Genomic DNA, 23,893 nt, shown 5'->3' on the forward strand with positions numbered 1-23,893 from the left:
GCTGTGTTCATCCAGACCTGCACCTTGTTGTCTCGGATTCTCCAGCATCTGCAGTTCCTACTATCTCTGCTTCTCACTGGATATAGTTGACAGTGTAAAATGTGTTAATAAGGAGAAACATTCAGAAATGCATGTTGTGATAAGTATTAGGTGATCTATTATTAAGACTATTCCATAAACTAAGTGAGATTAGAGCCAGGAATAGCTGAGGATTGTAGTCTTTTTAGTGTTTAGTATGTAATTAATACGTGCCCAAACCTGAAGACACTTGTTGAACTTGTCACTTCCTTGACCATTATAATTGACTTTTAATTACCCTCCGAACCATTCTGCTCAAGAGCATTGCTATGACACCCACGTCCCATGAAATGTCGGGCTTGAATCTTTCCTTTGTGTCTGAGTGACTATCAGTCCTGGACACAGACGTAGAGAATCCAGAGAACGCTTCAGTTTTGATATAGTAAGAATTGCTGATGCTGGAGCCAGAGATAACACAGCATGGAGCTGGAGGAACGCAGCAGGCCAGGCAGCATCAGAGGAGCAGGAAAGCTGACATTTTGGGTCAGAAATGAAAAAGGCTCCTGACCTGAAACGTCAGCTTTCCTGCTCCTCTGCTGCCTGGTCTGCTGTGTTCATCCAGCTCTACACCTTGTTATCTCATCAGTGTTAATGTCTGTATTTATCTGGTTCTGTAATTATTTCCAAGCTGTTGGGCACTGATATTAGAGCACGTCCATGTTTTGTTAATCTTGTGTGTGATACATTAAATGTCGCTTGTTAAAATTGCCCCCTTTTTTAGGGAGTGTACACCCAGAAGAGGATTGACCCTCGGACTGTGAAGGAGGAGGTTGTGGACTTTGCCCGCTTCAAGTGGCCTCTACTTTTCTCGCGATTTTACGAGGCCTTCAAATTTTCAGGTTGGTTGAAGTATGACTTGCCTTATTTCTACAACTGTGATTTAGCCCCGAGTGACTGTAAAGGTCAAAATCACCATTGTCTCACTGAACCATAGGGTGGCCCTCTCTTTAGGGAAAAACAACTGTTGGTGATTGAACCTGAGGGTCACCAGGCCTTGGGTGAGGGCAGAGGTTGAGAAGGTGGGCCCTTCATGGTAACCCCAGCAGGTGCAGGAATTGAACCCATGTTGAATCCGTCCAGTTGAGCTAGCCGACCCCTATGTGAGTGTACATTATGAACACACAGGCAGGGACAGAGCAGCAGAGTCCTAGAGTTGTACAGCACAGAAGCAGACCCTTCGGTTCAACTTGTCCATGCTGACCAGATATCCTAAATAAATCTAGTCCCATTTGCCAGCAAATGGCCCATACCCCTCTAAACCCTTCCTATTCATGTACCCATCCAGATGCCTTTAAAACATTGTAACTGTACCAGCCTCCACCACTTCCTCTGGCAACTCGTTCCATACACGCACCACCCTCTGCGTGAAAAAGTCGCCCCTCAGGTCCCTTTTGTTTAATTTTTTTTTATTTCCTTTTACTCCTTCATGGGATGAGGGCATCCATGGCTAGGCAGCATTTATTGCCCATCCCTAACTGCCCTGAGGGCAGTTAAGAGTCAACTATGTGGGTCTGGAGTCACATTTAGGCCAGACCAGGTAAGGATGACATTAAAGGACATTAGTGAACCAATGGGTTTTTTAAATTTCTGACAATCTGCAATGGGTTAGATTCTTGATTCAAATTCCACCATCTGCTGTGACGGGATTTGAACCCAGGTGCCTAGGACATTACCTGGGTCTCCGGATTAACAGTCCAGCAATTTTAACACCACTAGGCCGTCATCTCCCGCTCTCTTGTCTCAAACCTATGTCTTTTATCTTTATCCCCAGAGTAGGGAGCCAAAGACCTTGGCCATTCACCCTATCCTTGCCCCTCATGATTTTATAAACCTCTATAAGGTCAGCCCTCTGCCTCTGCTGATCAGTGTCCCACACTCATTACACCTGGAATGTCAAGATGAAGCATTCCTAATCCCCTCCAGCAACTGGGAAGAGAAGAGAAACCCCAAAAAGAGTAGGGTAAATTAGATGAGATATCTGAAAGATTTTTCCCTCCCATTCCCTCAAAGGATCAAAACAAGTTTTGGAGATGGCTAAAGTGAACTGCTAAACAGCATGAGGTTTTTTTATAAGATGCAGTCTCCGCTCCAGCTGAGAACTGTCGCTCCTCCATGGATCACAGAAATTTAAAGCATAGCGCACAAACTGACTATTCCAAAAAGTTGTTTTATTCACTTGTGGAACATTGTTGCTGGCTGAACCAGCAGTTATTGCCCATCCCTAGTTGCCCCCTCAAGGTGGTGGTGAGAGCCGCCTTGAACCGTTGCAGTCCATGTGCTGTAGGTTGACCCACAATGCCCCTACAGAGGGAATGTGGGATTTTGAGCCAACGACAGTGATGGAACAGTGATATATTTTCAAATATATCGTCAGGATAGTGAGTGGCCCGGAGGGGAACTTACATGGGAACACCACCCCCTGCATTTCAAGCCTGTCTTGCTAACCAGAAAGGTCGGTCTGTGTGTGTCCTTTTTTCTTTTGAAGTGCATTTTCAGTTCTGTGGATCCCCACAATGTTGCTGATTTGACATCAGTTACTTCCCCCAGGATATTCTGTTTTCATGTTTCAGATTTCCAGCATTGACATATCTTTTGCATTTTGTGCATAATATTTCATGTCAAATTTGATTAACATTTTGGTTCAGGGTGTCTAGTATCTTTTTAATGGTGTGAAGCATTTTGAAGTGCTTCCCAGGAGCATGAACAAACGACAAACTTCAAAGCGAAATATGATGTGCCCTCTTCTGACCACCTAGTGTCTACCAATCTTGAGTGATGTGTCCATGTCTCAGTGGAGCCCCACACTCGGGGCAAACGTACACGCTTCAGGAGTGCTAGATTCATGGCTAGTTAACCGGCAGATCATGGAAAAGCCGAGTGGAATGGAATGGAGTGCAAAGAGGAAACTTTGGTATAATTGTGTAAGACACTAAACAACCTACCATTCAAATTCTGTGATCAGTTTTGTTTTTATTGTTGTCACATGCACCGAGATACAGTGAAAAGGGGTGTTTTGTGTGCTCTACAGGCAGATCGTACCATACAAAGAGCATCAGGATAGCAAGACAGAGTGCAGAATACAGTGTTACAGCCACAAAGAAGGTGCAGAGAGAGGGACCAGAATGAACATTTGAGGTCCATTCAAAAGCCAGATAACAGCGGGGGAAAAAGCTGTTCCTGAATCTATTTGTACATATACTCAAACTTTTGTATCTTCTGCCCAATGGAAGAGAGTATAACCAGGGTGGGAGGGGTCTTTAATTAAGTTAGCTGCTCTCCTGAGTATAGATGGAAGGTTGGATTGTGAGATGGACTGGGCTGTGTCGTAGCCTGGGAAGAGCAGTTGCCAAATCCTACTGTGATGCATCCAGATAGGATCCTTTCTACGGTTCTCTATAAAAAAAAAAAAAAAATTGGTTAGATTCCTTGTGGACAATGCTGAATTTCCTTGGCCTGAGAAAGTAGAGACCTTGTTCTGCTTTCTTGACCATCACCTTGACATGGGAGGACAAGGACAGATTGTTGGTGATCATCACTCTTAGAAACTTTTGTTCCCCTTTTTATGTAAGGAATGATATACTGGTATTGGAGGCAGTCCAGAGAAGGTTCACCAGGTTGATCCCAGGTATGGCGTGAGTGCCATACGAGGAAGAGTTGAGAAGAATCAGAAGCAACTTTATTGAAACATACAAAAATCTTTGAGATTTAAGAATTCCACATTTTCCCCTCGAGTGTGCGCGCTCTGGTCTGAGACAATATCAAATAGGGAGTCACCCGTTTGAAACACAGATGAGGAGGGATTTCTTCTGAGTACAATGAATCTGTGGAATTCTTTACTACAGAAGCTTGTCGAGGCTAGGTTGTTAAGTATATTCAAGGCTGAGTGGGATTTTTAATCAGTAGAAGAGTCAAAGGTGGGGAAAGGCAGGAAAGTGGAGTTGAGGATTATCAGATCAGCCATGATCTCATTGAGTGGCGGAGGAGAGGCGATGGTTGATTGGCCTTCTGCTGCTGCCACATGTTTTCTGGCCCTGTCTACATGAGCCAGCAGGATGGTTCGGAGATGAGCATTATCGCAACTACCTGTACAGTTGCCATTTCCTGGGTCAGGACCAGGATGGATGATCCAACAGATGTTACAGTACGTGTTGGGGATTAGGTATCCTACTAATCTGCAGTGTTCTCCCTGTTGTTCTGGCCAATATTGATCCCTTGAGCAACATGAAGAAACAATGCCTACCTTGAAGTTATCGTCCTCCCTCTGGAAAGACCTCAGTGGATCTCTCCCACCTATCTACCCTTCTCGCCTCACTGACCAATCCCCTCCACTCCCTACCTGCACTCATCTATCAACATCCCATCTACTTTCCCCAGCCCCACCCCTCCTCTATTTATTTCTGAGCTCCCTTCCCCCTCCCATTTCTGAAGAAGGGTCCTGACCCAAAATGTCAGCTTTCCTGTTCTTCTGCTGCCTGGCCTGCTATGTTCATCCAGCTCCACAGTGTTTTCTCTGACTCCAGCATCTGCTGTTCTTGCTATCCCTCATGAAGAAAAAATTATCCCATTTCTGTTTGTGGGAGCTTGCTGTGTGCAAATTGGCTTCCCCACTTCCTGCATTGCAACAGTGACTACTCTGCATTGACTGACCGCACTTCGTTAAGTGTAAAGTGCTTTGAAACATCTGGTGGTTGAAGGCTGCATTATCTTTTTGAAACGTACTCTGAAATACAGATGCTGGGCCAAAGACAGGTCCCAATCCTCTCCAGGTTGTCTGAGAGATGGAACTTGATCTACCGAGACCCACTAACTGAGCTGGTGACATTGCTGTTGAGTTTACTGATGCTTGTTTGTTCGTTTGTTTGTTTGTTTGTTTGTTTTCTTCTTCTTCATTAATTCTTCCCCTGCCCCCTACCTCACTTCAGGCCCGAGCCTGCCAAAGAATGACGTGATTGTAGCTGTCAACTGGACTGGCGTGTACTTTGTCGATGAACAGGAGCAAGTCCTTCTAGAACTTTCTTTCCCCGAAATCACTGCAGTCACCAGCAGTAAGTAAGTAATGGGCTGGAACTTAAAAGGAAGCAGTTGGGAAATTTGAATTGAAAGCTAGAGATTAGATACTGCGTGTTTTTGGGGGACACCACAATAGGTTAAATGACTTTTTTCACTCCCTGATTCAAATAAACTAAAAGCAAAGTTTATTTTTCTGATGAAGGGTCTAGGCCCGAAACGTCAGCCTTTCTGCTCCTATGATGCTGCTTGGCCTGCTGTGTTCGTCCAGCTCTACACCTTGTTGTCTCTTTTATTTTTCTTTTAATGGGATGTGGACACTGCTGGAAAGCCCAGCACTTTGTTGCAAGTCCCTAATTGCCCTTGATCTTGCTCCGATCAGATTAGTGCTGGGAGTGGAGGGTTTGCAGTATAAAGACCGGCTGGGACTTTTATCACTGGAGGTTGAGGGGTGACCTTTCTCAGAGGTGTATAAAATCAGGAGGGGAATGGATATGGTGAATGTACGATTTGAAGCGCCCACTGACAAGGCTTCATGCCTGACTTGTAGGGGAAGCAAAATGCAGGGGCAGAGTTTCACACTGGCCACCATTAAAGGCGACGAATATACCTTCACCTCCAACAATGCAGAGGATATCCGGGACCTTGTGGTGACCTTCCTGGAGGGGCTGAGGAAGAGGTCAAAGTTCGTGGTCGCTCTGCAAGATAACCCGAGCCCTGGTGAGTGAACAGCAGGATAACCCTCGACTCTGCTCCTATATTCAGGGGGTTGACATGATGTCATACGCTGCTTAAATGGCCTTTCGTACTTTCCTGAAGCACAAGGTTATTTAGAAACCTATAGGTTCCTTGTTTTCTTTTGTCATTTCGCCCTCGGGTCCATTCTGTCTCCTGCCCTCCATCCCTAACTCTCTCATGAAAATTCTTTTGTTAATGGAGCACCGGTTTCTGAGGGCGATACTTGTCCAGAATGGAAAGTATTCTTCTCTTTTAGAAACCTAGTGCTGTATTAAAGTCTGAATTGTACAAGATGAGCGTAAAACAAAGTGAGGAAAATTTGGTAACTATTTTAATTATTATCAGGGTAATGCGGTGGCTTAGTGGTTAGCACTGCTGCCTCACAGCACCAGGGGATCCCAGCCGTGTGTGTGTGTGGTTTGCACATTCTCCCTGTGTCTGCGTGTGTGTCCTCCCTCAGTCCTGGGATGTACAAGTTAGGTGGATTGGCCGTGGAAATGTAGGGTTAGGATAGGGGTATGGGTGGAATGCTGTTCAGAGGGTCAGTGCAGGCTTCATGGGCTGAATAGCCTCTTGTCAGCACTATAGGATTCCATGACCTCACCACCCCCTCTTTCCCAAGTGAACCACTACCCCACCCCATCCTACCACTCTGTGTAGACACTTTGACACCAAACTGACCACTTTTAAAATGGCCCTGAAACGGACCTTTCCCAGTGGTGAGATCGGCAATATCAGTCAATCCAGAGCATGCCCCACCACCACCGCAGCAGTTCTGGCTGATGGCCGTGTTAATGGTTCTGTTCTCTCGTGCAGTTGGCGATGATTTGACATTCCTCACCTTCCAAAAGGGAGACCTGATCCTTCTGGATCATGACAGCGGGGAGCAAGTGATGACCAGTGGCTGGGGTCATGGAATGAATGAAAGGACTAAGCAAAAGGGTGACTTCCCCACCGACTGCGTCTACGTGTTACCTACTGTCACCAAGCCACCAGCTGAGATTGTGGTAAATGGCTTTACGGTTGTTGTTGTAATGTGCTGACTTCTGGCACTGGAGGAAAGGATGGGATTGCGTTTAATGACAGCACCTACTGAATATTCCAAAGTACTTTGCCTCAAATGAATATATTTTCAAGCGCTTTCACTGCTGGGTAGACCAAGGTGGCAACCAATTTGTGCACAAAGCTCCTGCAAGCAGCAATTGAATTGGGTGGCACAGTGGCTCAGTGGGTTAGCACTGCTGCCTCGCAGTGCCAGGGACCCAGGTTCGATTCTACCCTCGGGCCTTTGTGGAGTTTGTACATTCTCCCTGTGCCTCCGTGGGTTTCCTCCGGGTGCCCCAGTTTCCTCCCATAGTCCAAAGATGTGCTGGTTAGATGGATTAGCCATGGGAAATGCAGGGTTACAGGGATAGGGTGGGTGGGATGCTCTTTGGAGGGTTGGTGTGGGCTCAATGGGCCAAAAGGCCTGCTTCCAAACTGTAGGGATTCTATGAATTGAATGATTCTCAAGTATGACTAAGAAAGGGAGAGATTGCCATTTTGTCTTGTGCTCAGGACACCTGATAGAATGCCAAACATTTAAAGGGATGATCAATCTATACTTCATGTTAATAGGGCATGGATTGGTTGGCTGCTCTGTTGTCTAGCAACGATAATTCCTTGATGCATTCTCTGTGCCTCTACCTCAACTGGTCAGAACTGATTTACCAGCCAATCAATACCCTTTTTCTCGTGGAGTATAAATCATTGATCCCTTTGAAATTTGGTATTCTTGCATGTATCCTGATGAGTACAAAACACGGTTTTGTACTCGTGTCTCTTTGTTTTAGTGATACTGAATAATCATTGATCTGCTTTTGCTGCTTGAGGTAGCAATGTACCGGGGAAACCTTTTTGAAGGTTGCAGAATATCTGCCCTGTCCACAGCAACAGCTAAACTTGGGGCAATATCTGGGGGGGAAAAAAAAGTATTTGCTAAACGAGGCAGCACAGCAGTGTGTCTCAGCCTTGCAGTGGCGCTCAGTTCTCACGTGAGGTTTGAATACATGACCTCTTACTCACAAGATCAGCTAACACTTGGGCTCTTGCAGGTCATTTTCATATCCATAACACACGACCTGGGATTGGTTTAATAGGTGAATATGGTGCATGGTGTGGTATGTAAACTAGGAAGAGTTCACCGATTTCGGTGTGGGAGGGTATGGTTGTCCAATCCTTCTGTACTTGGGCAATGGTTGTGCTAAAGCATGTGGGTGTGTACAGAACCACCCTTTACATCTCCCGTTCTCTCTCTCTCTCGTTCCAGTGCTTGGTTACCATGACGCCAGGCCAGCGACAGGAAGTCATCAAGACCTCCCAATTGCCCATAACAGAGCTGGAGGAGAAGGTTAAGCCTTACACCCTGGAAGAGTTCTCATATGACTACTTCAGGTAGGAACACAGGAGCAGGAGTAGGCCACTTCAATCCTTCAAGCCTGCTCCACTCATCTCAATGATGGCTAAAACATCTAACTCAATGCAAGAAAATGGCATTATCTCCATGTCCCTTGATGGCATTATTGCTTAGAAATCTATCAATCTCTGAGCATGATCAATGACTGAGCTTCCGCAATCCTCTGGGGCAGTGAATTCTGAGGATTCATTACCCTCTGAGTGAAGAAATTCCTCTTCATCTCTGTCCTTTTTAAGGGATTGCCTTTTATTCCTAGACTATATCCCCCTAGTTCTCAGACCCTACAGCCAGAGGTAATAGCCTTCCTGACCTTTTGTCTCCCTTAAGGAGTTCTGCGAGTTTCCAGGAGACGGTATCTCATTCTTCTCAATTCTGTTGGATACAGACCCAATTTCCTTAATCTGTTCCCCATGGGACAATCCTTCCAAGGCAGGAATCATTCTGGAGCATTCCATCAAGAGGAGGGAGAAAGGAATTGCTATGGTTCCACAATGCTGTTTTAGTATCACTTCCAAGTAGATGCTTTTGTAACTGTTTATCCTTGTGTTGTTTCCAAATTCCTAGGCCACCTCCAAAGCACACGTTAAGCCGAGTGATGATCACAAAGAATCGTGGGAAAGACAAGATGTGGTCCTGTACCCGGGAGCCCATGAAACAGCCTCTACTGAAGAAGCTGCTGAACAACGAGGAGCTGTCACAAGAATCTTGCCTTGCGTTCACTGATATCCTTTTCCGTTTCCCAAAGATCTGGGTTCCAACTGTGGAAACCGACCTACGTGAGAAATACTTGACTAAGTGCAAAATCTAGTGACCTCCTCTTGTCTCGGGACCTCCAGTGGTCCATTGAGCTCATTCCTATGGTGTCAATTTCTGGGCATCATGCTTCAGGAAGGACACGAAGATCTTGGAGAACATTGCAGTAATTTTTACATCCACACCAAAATGACCGAGTCATGGGTTTGGAAGGTGCTGTTGTAGGGGCTTTAGGTGAATTTCTGCTGTGCCTCGTGGTGGTGGTAGTAGTAGGTACCGAGTGTCGGTGGTAGAGGGATGGATGTTTGCTGATGGTGCCAATCAAGCAGGCTGCTTTGCCCTGGATGGTGTCAAGCTTCTTGAGTGTTGTTGGGGCTGCACCCATCCAGGCAAGTGGGGAGTATTCCATCACACTCCTGACTTGTGCCTTGTAGGTGGTGGACAGGCTTTGGGGGAGTCAGGAGGCGAGTTACTTGCCACAGAATTTTTGGTCTCTGACCTGCACCTGTAGCCACTGTATCTACATGGCAAGCCCAGTTCAGTTTCTGGCCAATAGCAACCCCCAGGATATTGTTGGGGTTTCAGTGACGGTAATGCCATTGAATATCAGGGAGTGATTTGTGTGTGTGTGTGTGTGTGTGTGTGTGTGTGTGTGTCCTATCGGTGATGATCATTGTCTGGCATCTGTCAATTACCAGTAGCCTGTCCAATCCTGGATATTATCTAGCACTTGCTACATTTGGACATGGGCTGTTTCGATATCCTGAGTCATGAATGGTACATAATTTTCCATTTCAGAGGACTGTTAAGAGCCAACCACATTGCTGTGGATCTAGAGTCTCGTATGTCAGCCACACAGGGGTAAGGATGGTAGACTTCCTTCCCTGAAGGCTGTTGATGAGGAGGATGGGTTTCTATGACAACCCATGATGGCTCCCATCATGGAAAATGGCTTCCGGTTTTATCCTGGGAATTTAAATTCCATGATGCCCTGGTGTGATTGGAGCCCAGTTCCCCAGAGCTGTAATGTGGGTCTCTGGGTTAGAAGTCTGGTGAGTAATACCACAGTGCCACCGTTTTGTGTCAAGGCACGAGGTGAATGAAGAGATAGTAGGAACTGCCGATGCTGAGATAACAAGGTGTAGAGCTGGATGAACACAGCAGGCCAAGCAGCATCAGAGGAACAGGAAAGCTGACGTTTTGGGTCTGGACCCTTCAGAAAAGAAATGTCAGCTTTCCTGCTCCTCTGCTGCCTAGCCTGCTATGTTCATCCAGCTCTACACCTTGTTATCTTGTACTAGGTAAATGAATGTGCTTTCTGTCATTTGCCTTGACTTCTAGCCAGCACCTATCATGAAGTACATGGGTGACTATCCCTCCAAGAGAATGCGGTCCGTGAATGAACTGACTGACCAAATATTCGAAGCTGCTTTGAAAGGGGAGCTGATGAAAGACGAGATTTACTGCCAGGTCCTCAAACAGCTCACTGATAACCATGTGAAGTGAGTCCAGTCACCAAACTGGCTGCTTTTTGGGCTGAAATAATAACAGACTGGAGAGCTAAATAAGACACCAGCTCAGACTCTTAAAATGTTAGATATCTATGAAGTGAGAAGTCACACGACTTCTGTTTGAAATCACAAGCTTTTGAAGCGCTGCTCCTTTGTCAGGGACCTCCTGACCCCTGACAACTCCACATCATATATACTAAGTGTTAGGGAATGTGAGCCTTCTCAAGATTAAACCTGCAATAGACAAGGCAATTTCCAATTTTAAGCTGGATAATTAAATGAGTAGTTGGTATCTGGATAGTGCGAGAAGGCAGGAGCTGACTTGGGTTTATTCAAAATGTTACAATCCTGATTGACATTAATATTAAAGAGTCAGACCAGAGTGAGACACAACTTGATATACGTTAACAGGGACACATGCGTGCCAAATTGCTGGAAAAGCTCAGCAGGTTTGGCAGCATCTGCGAAGAGAAATCAGAATTAACATTTCGGGTCCGGTGACCCTTCCACAGAAACCAGAGCCCCTGGAAGAAACCCACACAGACACGGGGAGAATGTGCAAACTCCACACACAGTCACCGAAGAGTGGAATTGAACCAATGTCCCTGATGCTGTGAGACAGCATTGCTAGCCACTGTGCTGTCCCCACACTAAAGCTTATTATTCAGGCTCTCTCAGCTGTAGCTGGTTTCCTTCAGTATATTTCTGTGCATTCACTAGATGCTTTTCTTCTTCAGTTAATTACTCTCCTTCGATACCTAAAACAAACTGAATTTAATGTTACCTTTTTATTTCAGAGGAAACATATGAATTTCCTAAACTCAGTTTGCGTCAGTTTTGTAGCATTTCTTGATGAAACATTTTGCCTTCTGTGTCTACTCTCGGCACAGCTGCATACTATCTGACCTCTGGATTTTTTTCTGGCTGTCTGTGTAACCCCGTACCTCTGTTTCTAGCCAACATGGCAGTGATTTTATTTTTGTTTCAACTTTTTTAATGCACCGAACCACCAAGCCCATCCCTTTGTTTCAAGGTTATGAAAACTCCCCAAAACCTACGTGTACAAACAGGTCCCCAGACATGTCTGCATCAAGCCTGCAAAATTACTGTTAAAAATGAAACTGAAACGATGTCTCCCATTTCTTGACACTGCAAACACCAAATAGAAATTAAAGGCAGTAGTAACTCAGCAGTTAGCATTAACTCAGAGCACCAGGGGACCTAGGTTTGATTCCAGCCTTGGGCAACTGTCTGTGTGGAGTTTGCATGTTCTCCGTGTCTGTGTAGGTTTCCTCTGGGTGCCCTGGTTTCCTCCCACAGCCATGCTAAATTGCCCATAGTATTCAAGCATGTGCAGGCTAGGTGGATTAGCCATGGGAAATGCAGGGTGGGGGGTTGGTCTGGGTGAGATGCTGTTTGGACGGTCAATGTGGACTCAATGGGCCAAATAGCCTGTTTCCACACTGTAGGGATTCTATGATTCTAAATGTTATCCATTGTTCCTAAGTAAATGGAAAATAAATGAAGGCGAGGCCCTTATTTAATAAGTAACAAAATGGAATGGAGAAAAGAACAGGACTTAATGTCGATAAATTTCAAAACCTGATGGTTTCCTCCACAGGGTCATAAAAGGAATAAGTGAGAAGTTGTAAAAATGAGTGAAACCTTTTTTCAGTGCACTTCTGATACAGGAGCTACTTATTAGTGGCAGCAGGTTTAAGGGTTTGAGTAGGCCTCTCCAACTTCCCAATGTTCTGATATTTTTCAAATGTCAGACTTGTGTGTAATATTGTACTGAACTAAATTAATCAACTTGAAGGCCACCTGTTTGAAGCCACATTGCTGTATGTACTGTTAGTGTAGGAGTATTTGGTTCATCCTCCTTTGATCTTCTTGAGCACTGGCCCTGTTTAAGCCAAGTGTAGAGAGCAAGCTGCAGGTGTTTTTGATCATCTTTGAACTGGCCCTTAAGAGAGACACGAATGGATTTTTATAGGGTGCCAAGTTTGTAGCCAGGGTGCCAATTGGGAGACCATGGTACACTTGGTAGAACACTTTAATTGGTTCAGGGCTAATCTTAGGGTCATGGAGTCATACAGGACAGAAACCAACCCTTTGGTCCAACCAGTCCAAGCTGACCATAATCCCAAACTTAAACTAGTCCTACTGTCTTCTGTGGGTGATTTGAGTTTTAATTTTTGTTAAAACGATCCTCTTTTTGTCTTGGAGCTCCACCAAATGTTATGCCCCCCAGCTGAAGGTAACGCTGGAAAAGTCAAACCCCAGAATGAAACCTGGTTTGACTGATCGTACACTTTAATTTTAGCAGTTCATTCGCATGGTGTTTAGTCACTGAAATGTATTCATACAAGGATGCAGAATGTCCCTTAGCAATAGGATATTAGCATGGCTTTTTTTTTCTTGCAAAAATATGTATCACAGTCAGAAAGACCTTGACGCAAACTTGAAAACAAAGTTTCAACCTAATTCTCAGCAACGTCCATTATGGAGATTCAGTGTAACTCTCGTCTGAACTTCTTAAATTTTTAACTGATTTGATTTTCCTGCGTTTCTTTTTTCTTTGGTGCAATCAACTTTGATTTCCAAGTCTTTTGGCACATCTCACAAAGTGTGATGGCTGAAACTCTCAGTTCTGACGTGTTGAATGTTAAAATCCCTCCTGGCTTGGAATCTTCAGTCTATAAAACAATTCTGCTAAAGTGACTTGGTTTTCCTGAACTGACTTTGTTCTTTCGTTGGAGAAACTATTCTGTCTTCTGAAGTGAAACTTTGAACCTTCTGGAAAGTACAGTGATTATCGTGATAGAGAAACAAAAATTGATGGAAAATCTCAGCAGGTCTGGCAGCACTTGTGCAGCCCTGCACACCAGGCTTCGGTATCATATGATCTACTATTATACACAAGCTATTGTTGGACACTAATAGTCCCCGTTAGTGGCCATTCATTCTCCCAGGCTAATTGCTATCTACTCCTTTGTCTGTCCAACTGTTCTTCTCTCTGTGTTTGCGCTCTATCTCCACCTATCATTTTAGACCTTACCCCCTCGTCCCAACCCTATCATTCTCCTAGCTACCGTCAGTTCTGTAAAAGGATCACTGGACCTGCAATGTTAACTCTTTCCTTCAACAGATGCTGCCAAACCTGCGGAGATTTTCCAGCAATTTGTTTTGCTTCTGATCACCAGCATCCACTGTTCCTTAATTCATTTTTTAAAAAAATGATCATGATGTGTGTTAAGGCTTCCGTAAGCCTAACAGCATAAACGTTTTATCTATTAACATCACAGCGGTTATTCCTACTGCAGTCACAGGTTTTCTTGGAACTGATGTATTAAGGTCACTGTTCCAAATTGACTTTTTGATCTGCACTTTTTTTAAGAAAAAGCCTTTAGAGAACTGACGCACATCCACCTACCTCTATTTCAAAATCCACATCCAAAATACACAATAATATGTTTATCTCACGCTGTTGATTACATTAATTTCAATATCCTATATTAGAAGATTCTCAGATTGTTGTCTTGGCAAATTGTACTTTGCTTGTTGTCGTTTTAGTGAGGTATGGGTGTTGTTGGCAAGGCCAGTATTTGTTGCCTAGGGCCATTTCCAGAGGGCAGTTTCAGAGCTGATCACATTGCTGTGGGTGGGAGTCACATGTAGGCCAGAGTTGGTAAGGACAACAGATTTCCTGCCTGAAAGGACAACAGTGAACCAGATGAGTTTTTATAACAATCGGCATTGTCACGGTCTCCATAATGGAGACTAGCTTTCAATTCCAGATTGATACTTTGATATTAAATTCCACCAGCTGCCCTGCGAGGATTTGAACCCATGTCCCCAGAGCTTTAGCCTGGACACTCTGCATTACTGGTCCAATGTCAGCAGTGCTAGGCAGCTGTCTTGACCCTCACTGACCACTTCCTGTTGTTCCCTCCCCGATGTTGAAGCTGGTTGTCTCAGTTTTGCCTGCGGCTTAGTGTTCACAGTGTGTCTTTTTTTGGTCAGGTACAGCGAAGAGAGGGGCTGGGAGTTACTCTGGCTCTGTACAGGACTCTTTCCCCCTAGCAACATCCTCCTGCCTCACGTCCAGAGATTTCTACAGTCAAGGAAAAGCCACTTGCTCGCTGCAGACTGCATGCATCGACTCCAGAAAGCGCTCCGGTAAGAGTGTCCTTTTCTCATTGTTGTTGGGCTCTCTTGGTCTCTGCCCCTCTCCGTTCTCAGTCGCTTGGTCTCCGTGCACCCAGTTTTGTGAGCACCTGTATTCCGATGTGCACAGGCCACTAATGCTCTGTTGGAGTGGGGTGCATGCGTCCAAAAAGCTGTAAATGCCCCAAAGGGAAACTGTGTCCTCTGCTGAAATGTGGATAGTCAGTGGATGACCTCCCAAATACCCACCACCTCTGCTCTCTCGCAGCTGTGTGTAGCCCAGAACTCGGACAGAAGGTTAATCTCCAATTGCTGGAGTAACAGTGGCTGCGACTTTCTCCAGCCCTCTGAGATGCAAGGAGCCATTCCAAAGGTGGACAGTGACATTATCCCTCAATCAACATTGCAACAAGTCAATAATATCTGAACTATCTTGTTTTCCATTTTGTTGGGAGGGTTTCGGCTCGTTACGACAGTGACTACACTCCCCAAGAACTGTTGGTTGTAAAGCCATCTTGATGGTTCCGGGTCATTAGAGACACAGTGGAAATGCTAGAACCTTCTCTATAAAATGCGGTTTATCAAGTTGCTCCATCTCTCCTCTTGGCCACTTACAGGAATGGATCCAGGAAGTATCCGCCTCACCTGGTGGAAGTGGAAGCTATCCAGCACAAAACCACTCAGATCTTCCACAAAGTTTACTTTCCTGATGACACAGATGAGGTAAGTGACACCCTGCTTAACAACCAAAATGTATTCAATTGCAGACTTCAGTATTGGCGTAGACTCTCTGTGCCTCTCGTAGTTTTGTATACCTTAATCAGATCCCGACTGTGCCACCGCAACTCCAAAGAAAACACCCAGCTTATCCAGTGTCTCCTCATAACTGAGACTTCTCATCCCAGGCAACATCCAGGTGAATCTCCTCTGCACCCTCCTCCAGTACAATCACACCCGATTAATATGGCAACCAGAACTGCACACATTATTCCGTTTGTGGCCTAACCAATGTTTTTATAAAAGTTGTAACAAGACTTCCCTGCTGTTATATTCTACGTCCTGGCTAATGAAGGTGAGCACTTCATATACTGCCTTCACTACCCTGTCTACCTGTGCTGATACCTTCAGGGATCTGTGGACTTGGGCACAAAGGTCCCTTTGTTCCTCAGTACTCCCTTGGGACCTACCATTCATTGTGTATGTCCTTTTTTTTAACAGATCTCCCAAAATGCATCAACCTGCACTTATTAAATTGCTCTGCACAATTTACCAGCTGATCAACTGTCTCCATTTTCCTTTTTAAAGATCCATCCAGCAGGATCTCCATGTTCTATTGACTGTTTGTTTACATAATTGCTGCTCCTTCCACAATTAATTGACTCTCCTGCTTGGGTCTGACACCTGTCACTCAGGTCTATTGCATTAATTCCTCGTGGTTGATTTATTTCTTTCTGCCAGTATTCCTTGGGAATATTAACCAGGCATTTATTCTTTCATGGGATGTGGGTGTCACTGGCCAGGCCAGAATTTATTACCCATTTCCCCTGTTACCCTGTTAGCTTGGAAAGGTTGCTGCTCTGTTCGTTTTGGGGTGATGATTAACCTTTTGCAACTCTCTGACCTTCCCCAAAATATCGATGTGATGCTTTAAACCAAAACCCAGAATGCTGAGTGATGGGATTTTCCTGACTTCTTCACTGATCCCCTCATTCCTATCTCAAATCAACTGACACAGAATCCCTACAGTGTGGTAGCAGGCCATTCAGCCCGTTTTTGAGTCTACACAAACTCCACCCAGATCCACCACCCCAAGCCTATCCCTGAACCCTGCATTTGCCATGGCCATGGCCATGGCCAATCCACATAATGTGCACATCTTTGGACTGTGGGAGGAAACCCACGCAGACACTGGGAGAATGTGCAAACTCCACACGCAGTCGCCCGAGGGTGAAATTGAACCTGGGTCCCTGGCGTTGGGAGGCAGGCTAACCACTGAGCCACTGTACAACTGTCCATACAACTTTTTGTTCTTGTCTTCCAAGTCTGTGTGTCTTCTTTTTTTCGTCATAATGTGAGTTCCAAACTCATTGACAGCTTTGCAACATAAGTTGGTAAATGTGAGATGAGTGTGAATATCTCATTGCGGTGAGCAATGTAAGAATTCCCTGATTTTGGAGGCCCTAACCATGTTTGGTAAATTCCACAGGCATTTGAAGTAGAATCTAGTACGAAAGCTAAAGACTTCTGCCAGAATATCTCAGCCAGACTGTTGTTGAGATTTCCCGATGGCTTCAGCTTGTTCGTCAAGATCTCTGACAAGGTAACCAGCTTCTACGGCAATGGTGTGAAATATTAAAGGAATCAAAGAAGTTGGAAGCAGAACTGGTTGTTTTTTGACAACTTGGTACGGAGCTGGATGAACACAGCAGGCCAGGCAGCATCGGAGGAGCAGGAAAGCTGATGTTTCGGATCAAGATCCTTCTTCAGAAATGGGTCCTGACCCAAAACATCAACTTTCCTGCTCCTCTGATGCTGCTTGGCCTGTGTTCATCCAGCTCCACGTTGTGTTCTCTCTAACTCCCAGTGTCGGCAGTTCCTGCTATCCCTACCTGTGAGTGTTTCTTTTTTGTTATATTTGCACTTGGGCCTGGGTGTCATAGACTGGGCCAATATTTGTAGCCCATCTCTAACCCCAACCCTCTGGTTTGAGAAGGGCAGTCTGAGTGCTATAGGTACACCCAGCCCTGGTCGAAAGGACTAGTAAAGCATAACCAAATGGCATTCTGACCCATGTGGACTGATCAACAACCTGGGGGTTGTCAGTGTAGACCAATCGAGCCAACACTCTCCCGTATCACTCATCCCATGTCCCTGTCGCACCGTCTCCACCCCCGCTCCATCTGTCACATACACCCTCCCTCTGCCTCTCATCCTGTATCCTGTTACCATGATCTTGGCCTTGCCATAAAATCTGGAAAGTTGGAGTTTGGATCAAAGTGTTGGGACTGTGTGTGTGAGAGAGAGAGAGAGAGAGAGAGAGAGAGAGGGGGGATCTGGCTGCTGCTGATGGTGATCTTGTTGATTATTGCCAGGTGATCAGTGTTCCTGAAGGAGACTTCTTCTTTGACTTTGTGCGACATCTCACCGACTGGATCAAGAAAGCTCGGCCGACTAAGGACGGTAAAGAACGGAACAAAGTCTGTCTGTCAAAGCTGGCTTTTTTTTTAATAAGCAAAACACTCTAGGTTCTTGTGGTGCAGTAATAGTGTCCCTACCTTTAGACCAGGAGGTTCAAGTTCAAGTTCAAGTCCTACCTGCTCCAGAGTAATAACATCAATGTACAGGCTGATTTCTTACAGCAAGCACCCTCCTGGGATTGTTTTCCAGTTCTATACTGTGGTGTTTTGGAGAATGCGTGTTGTTCTGGGTGGTTGGTCATCTGAAGGGGGTTAGGAGGTAGGGACCGGCAGTTGTCCACTACTCTTTAGAATATTCATGATTTGTCATTGAAAGCAATGGTTATGATTTCCTGATGTACAAATGATGTTTCACGTTGGCAGAATGGACACGGTCACGTTCAGCTGTTGATAGCAGCACCACGTTACGTAGAAATATAGAAGATAGGAGCAGGAGGAGGCCATTCAGCTCTTCGAGCCTGCTCTACCATTCGTCACAGTCATGGCTGATTGTCTAACTCAATAGCCTAATCCTGCTTTCTCCCAATAACCTTTTGATCCCATTCACCCCAAATGCTATATCTAGTTGCCTCTTGAATACACTCACTGTTTTGGCATCAACTGCTTCCTGTGGTAATGAATTCCACAGGCTCACCGCTCTTTGGGTGAAGAAATGTCGTCTCCTCTCTGTCCAAAATCGTCTACCTCGAATCCTCATACTGTGACCCCTGGTTCTGGACACGTTCACCATTGGGAATGTCCTGCATTTACCCTGCCCAGTCCTGTTAGAATTTAAGTTTCCGAGATTCCAACCCCCCTGCCCCCCGCCATTCGTTTGAACTCCAGCGAAAACAGTCCCAGCATAGTCAATCTCTCCTCAGGTCAGACGCGCCATCCCCAGAATCAGTCTGATAAATCTTCGCTGCACTCCCTCAAGAACAAGAGCATCCTTCCTCGGAAAATTAAACCAAAACGGCGCACAATATTCCAGGTGTGGTCTCAGCAAGACCCTGTATAACTGTAACAACACATTTCTGCTCCTGTACTCAACCTCTCACATTGAAGGCCAACATAGCATTTACCTTCTTTACTGCCTGCTGCACCTGTATGCTTACCTTCTGTGACTGGTGTGCAAAGACACCCAGGTCCCGCTGCACACTCCCCCTCTCCCAATTTACAGCCTTTCAGGTAGTAATCTGCCGCCTTGTTCTTGCTTCCAAAGTGAATAACCTCACATTTGTCCAAATTATACTGCAAAAGAAGGCAAGCAAGTTAGCTGAAGCAGAAACAGTTAAGGTTATTAATCTTCTTTTGGCATTTCCAAACCAGCATTTTGAAATGTTAACTCTGTTGCTCCGTCCACAGATTTTATTTGGGATTTCCGATATCCATCACGTTTTGATTTTTATTTTGAACAAGTTGGTTGGCTTGATACGGAGTGTTTTCCCCACCCTGTCAAACATCCTGCAGTAGTTTATTTTCAAAGTGCTATTAGTGTTGTAATGTAGGCAAACTGTGTGTAGCAAGAGCCACCCCTCTTCCCAAAACTGCAATGTGATGATTAGGACCAGATCTGTCTTATTTCCTTCAGTTGAGGAATAACAAGTGACCTCTGCTGCACCTCTTCAAAATAGCACTGTGGAACAAAGAACAGTGATGGTCTTCTGTTAATTAATTAAGGTATATTTAGAGTCATACAGCATGGAAGCAGACCCTTTTGGTCCAACACATCCATGACAAACAAGTTTCTTAAACTAAACTAGTCCCACTTGCCTGTGTTTGACCCATATCCCTCTAAACCTTTTTTCCTATTCATGTACTTATCCAAATGTATTTTAAATGTTGCCACTGTACCCACATTGACCACTTCTTCCTCTGGAAGTTCATTCCACATATGGACCGTTCTTTGTGTGAAAAAGGTTCTCCTAGAGTTCCTTTTTTAAACCTTTCTCCTCTCTCCTTAAACCTATGCTGTCTAGTTTTAGACTCCCTACCCCAAGGAAAAGACTTTTGCAATTCACCCTAACCATGCCCATCATGATCTTATAAATCTCTTGTAAGGTCACCCCTCAGCCTCCTGTGCACCAAGGAAAAGTATTTTCATGCCCTACCTAAGGAGGTGAAGAGGGGATGTTGATTTAAGTAGGCATGTCCTCAAGCAGCACCCTGAATGCTTGCTGCATCACCTCAGGACTGGACTAGTGTGTGATTTGTTCCTGTCTTCGGAGTGTGATTTTGAACTTGCTATCTCCTAGATTAAGAGACATGTGCTACCCACAGTGGGCGCAGTTGAATTGCAGTCTGCTGTTGAGTGAGCAGGTGAAGATGACTACCAAATCACACAGGAGCCCAAATTTCCACCAATTTAGTGAGTGGAGCTGGCAGAGATGTTCTGGGAGGTCACATTAGCTTCATGGGTTTTTGCCGTTCATTGGCATTGTTTTTTTTTCCATAATCTGAGCCTGCTTTCAGGATTATTAGTACAGTCCTTTTTTGAGAGCAAAAGGCAAGTCAGTTTTTGTACTCTGTTTTTTTTCTAGGTGTAATGCCTTCTCTGACATACCAGGTCTTCTTCATGAAGAAACTATGGACGCATACAGTTCCTGGAAAGGACCCAATGGCAGATTCCATCTTTCATTATTATCAGGTACCATGGTGTCACTGACCAGCTTGCCCTGAAATTTTAGTTCTGAGACATTTTGCACACTGTCCTTGAGCTCAGGGATGTACTCGGTTACTCGGTAAATTGGCTGGTTGCTGATTCCCAATTCTTGGAGGATTAGGGTTTGTTGCAGTCTTATGTTCCAAACCCTGTTTTTGGTGAACTACAGGACTGGAGCATTTGCTGCTCTACCCCTGAAACCACTTACTGCAGTGAGTTTACTGTTTATACATCTTCACCGCCATCTTCAAAGATAGAAAAACATAGAAAACATGAGCAGGAGTAGACCGTTTTTGAGCCTGCTCTGCCACTCAATATGATCGCAGCTGATCATTGAACTCGGTCCCTGTCCCCACTTTCTCCCCATTCCCTTTCATCCCTTTAGCCCTAAGAGCTATATCTAACTCCTCCTTGAAAAATTCCAATGCTTTGGCTTCAACCACTTTGTGGCAGAAAATTCCACAAGCTCCCTCCTCTCTGGGTGAAGACATTTCTTCTCCTCTCCATCCTAAATGGCCTACCCTCTATCCTCAGACTGTGACCCACCAATGTTGAAGCATTGAAGTGTAGCCGTTTTAGGAAATGCAGCCAAGTCGCACATGGTGAGATTCCCAAAACAGCAATGTAATAGGGTGATGATTTGCTTTTGTGAAGTTGATTTGAGGAATAAATACTGGCCAATATGTTTAAATGCCAGAGTTAAATGCTGGCTAAAGAGTCCAGGCTTAGATATTTCCAGTCTGAGTTCTACTCCTCAGTCAGTCAAACTCCTACACACCCACTGATATTCACCCCACACATCCAATCAAGTGCTCCCTCAATTATCGCTTTTTAAAAAGCACATGACTATCCCCTATTCACTAATTTCATTGGGTCTCCAGTACCCTTGCTAGACTTTGCTAAACAGTAACACAAACGTGAGGAATAACTGCCCTGCTCTTTAAAATAGCACAGTGGGATATTTTATGTCTGCCTGAGATGAGACATTGGGTTAACATCTAAGAAGGGACTGTCGTATTGAATTTTTAATGTTATTTCCTTATTTTTCTACTGAAGATAGCACTGGGAATGGCAATATTATGTACTTTTCGCTGTAATTCTGTACCCCTGTATTGAGTACACGTGACAATAAAACCTAACTCGGACAGTACCTTTGTAGTGCTCCCTTTTTCTGATGAAGGGTCTAGGCCCGAAACGTCAGCCTCTCTGCTCCTATGATGCTCCTTGGCCTGCTGTGTTCATCCAGCCCTGCACTCTCAGTGATCCCTTCGTACTGGGATGTTGATTTTCTGCTGAAGTCCTCCAATGGGGCTTGAATCTTGCAATGGGCTAAATGACCGACCTCTGCCACATTTTACGCTCTTGTGGCTCGTGCTGGAGGTTGACTCTGACTCTGGTTTGACATCCACACCAGACACTGGAAATTGACAATAGGTTTCAAACCCTGAACCTTCTGACCCAGTGACTTGAGGGCTACCAAAGGCAGGCTCACTTAAGATTAGAGAGTGACAGAGCAGGACTGAGAAGGCAGGCAAATGTTCCTTAACCTGAATAAAAACCGAAAGAACTGCGGACGCTGTAAATCAAACAAAAACAGAAGTTGCTGGAACAGGTCTGGCAGCATCTGTGAAGAAAAATCAGCATTTCGGGTCTGGTGACCCTTTCTCAGAACCTTTCCTCCTGAGGAAGGGTGACCAGACCCAAAACGCTAACTCTGATTTCTCTTTGCAGACACTGCTGAGCTTTTCCAGCAAGAACTTCTGTTTTTGTGCCTTGAATCTGACCTGCCTGCAGACATTCGGGTGCCATAGCAAGCTAACTGTTGGACTGGATCCTAGTTGGGAGAGCATGACTCTCAGCATTACCTGCCTGCAAAGGCCCCTGGAGCCTCAGACATGCTTTTCTCTTCCTTCTCTCAGGAGCTGCCTAAGTACCTGCGCGGTTACCACAAGTGTTCCCGTGACGATGTGCTGCAGTTGGCAGCACTCATTTACAGGGTGAAGTTCGAGGATGACAAGTCCCAATTCCCAAACATTCCCAAGATGCTGAAGGAACTGGTGCCACAGGATCTGATCCGGCACTTCTCACCTGATGACTGGAAGCGGGTAAGAGATTATTCTTGAGTTTATTTTTTTTTTTTTTTTTTTACTGAGAACGGGAGAGTCACTTTTGCAGAACTCCACAATTTCACAGGACAGAAGCAGGCCATTCATCCCATTGTGTCTGTACTGGCTCCTGAAAGAGCTACCCATCTAGTCCCATTCTCCAGCCCTATCTCCATAGCCCTTTATATTCATCCCTTTTCAAATATATATCCTGCTCTCTCCTGAAACCTCCTATGGAATCCACCTCCACCACTATTGCAGGCAGCGCTTTCCAAATCCTAGTAACTCCAAGTAAAGAAATTTCTCCTCGTCTCACTCCTCGCTCTTTTGTTGACTACCTTGAAATTGCAACCCCTAGTTACTGACATTCCAGCTAGTCAAAATAGAATATCCTCCTTTTTACCCTGTCAAAATTTTGAATAATTTTGAACACCTACAAGGAGAATAAGCCCCAATCCTCCTCCCCTGCTATCATTGTAGTAAATCTCCTTTGCACTTTCTCTAGGCCTGTAACATCCTTCCTTAAATAAGGTGTCCAGAACTGAACACAACACTCCAAATGTGGTCTGACTGATGATATGTAGAGGTCTTGTATCACTACTTTGTTTTTATATTCTACGTCTCTGTTTACAAACCCAAGGATCCTAATAAGCTGGAATAGAATCTGTTTCAACCAGCCTGGTCACCTTCAGAAAATTACACACTTGAGCCCTGAGGCCAGCCTCTGCTCCTGTACTCTCCTCAAAGTTGTACTGTTTTGAGCCTGTATTCTCCCTCTTACCCAAATGCATTACCTCCCATTTCTCATTCAATTGTTGCCCCTAGAAGGTATCGTCACCTGCCTTGTGGCTTGCCAGGCCACTTCAGAGGGCAGCTAGGAGTTAACCACGTTGTGGTGTATTGTAGGGTGTTTGTATTGTCTAGAATGGGGGAGGATAATGGGCGACGTTTGTTAGAAACATCATCAAATCTGACAGTTTTGATGAGGCAGGGTAGTGGTCATGTCACTGGACTAGTAATCCACAGGGCCAGGTTCAGGCAGCTGATGGAATTTACCCTTCGTTAATAAAGATTGGAAACTGAATGCCAGCCTCCTAAAGGGGCTGCTTTTGATATATAGCTTGATGCTGTGCTGAATTTGGATTTTGACCAGATGGGCCAAAAAACAGGCAGTGTGTCTTCATGTTTACTCTTCAAAGAGTAACATCATTTATCACATGTTACCACTAAATACTGCT

General features: G+C 45.0%; 1 protein-coding gene across 3 annotated transcripts in view; it reads left to right on the top strand.

The window, feature by feature from the left end:
• myo7aa (myosin VIIAa) overlaps positions 1-23,893 on the top strand; it is a 232,413-nt gene that overhangs the window by 167,406 nt on the left and 41,114 nt on the right. For all 3 annotated transcript variants that reach the window (XM_048598018.1, XM_048598019.1, XM_048598020.1), the window contains 13 exons: positions 800-917; positions 5,001-5,127; positions 5,636-5,805; positions 6,640-6,830; positions 8,132-8,256; positions 8,843-9,000; positions 10,380-10,533; positions 14,569-14,724; positions 15,330-15,435; positions 16,919-17,032; positions 17,805-17,892; positions 20,429-20,535; positions 22,470-22,655. In XM_048598018.1, coding sequence (XP_048453975.1) covers positions 800-917; positions 5,001-5,127; positions 5,636-5,805; positions 6,640-6,830; positions 8,132-8,256; positions 8,843-9,000; positions 10,380-10,533; positions 14,569-14,724; positions 15,330-15,435; positions 16,919-17,032; positions 17,805-17,892; positions 20,429-20,535; positions 22,470-22,655 — 1,800 coding nt within the window. The remainder of the gene's footprint in view (positions 1-799; positions 918-5,000; positions 5,128-5,635; positions 5,806-6,639; positions 6,831-8,131; positions 8,257-8,842; positions 9,001-10,379; positions 10,534-14,568; positions 14,725-15,329; positions 15,436-16,918; positions 17,033-17,804; positions 17,893-20,428; positions 20,536-22,469; positions 22,656-23,893) is intronic.

This window comes from Rhincodon typus, chromosome 6 (genome assembly GCF_021869965.1).
Source record: "Rhincodon typus isolate 14 chromosome 6, sRhiTyp1.1, whole genome shotgun sequence".
NCBI lineage: Eukaryota > Metazoa > Chordata > Chondrichthyes > Orectolobiformes > Rhincodontidae > Rhincodon > Rhincodon typus.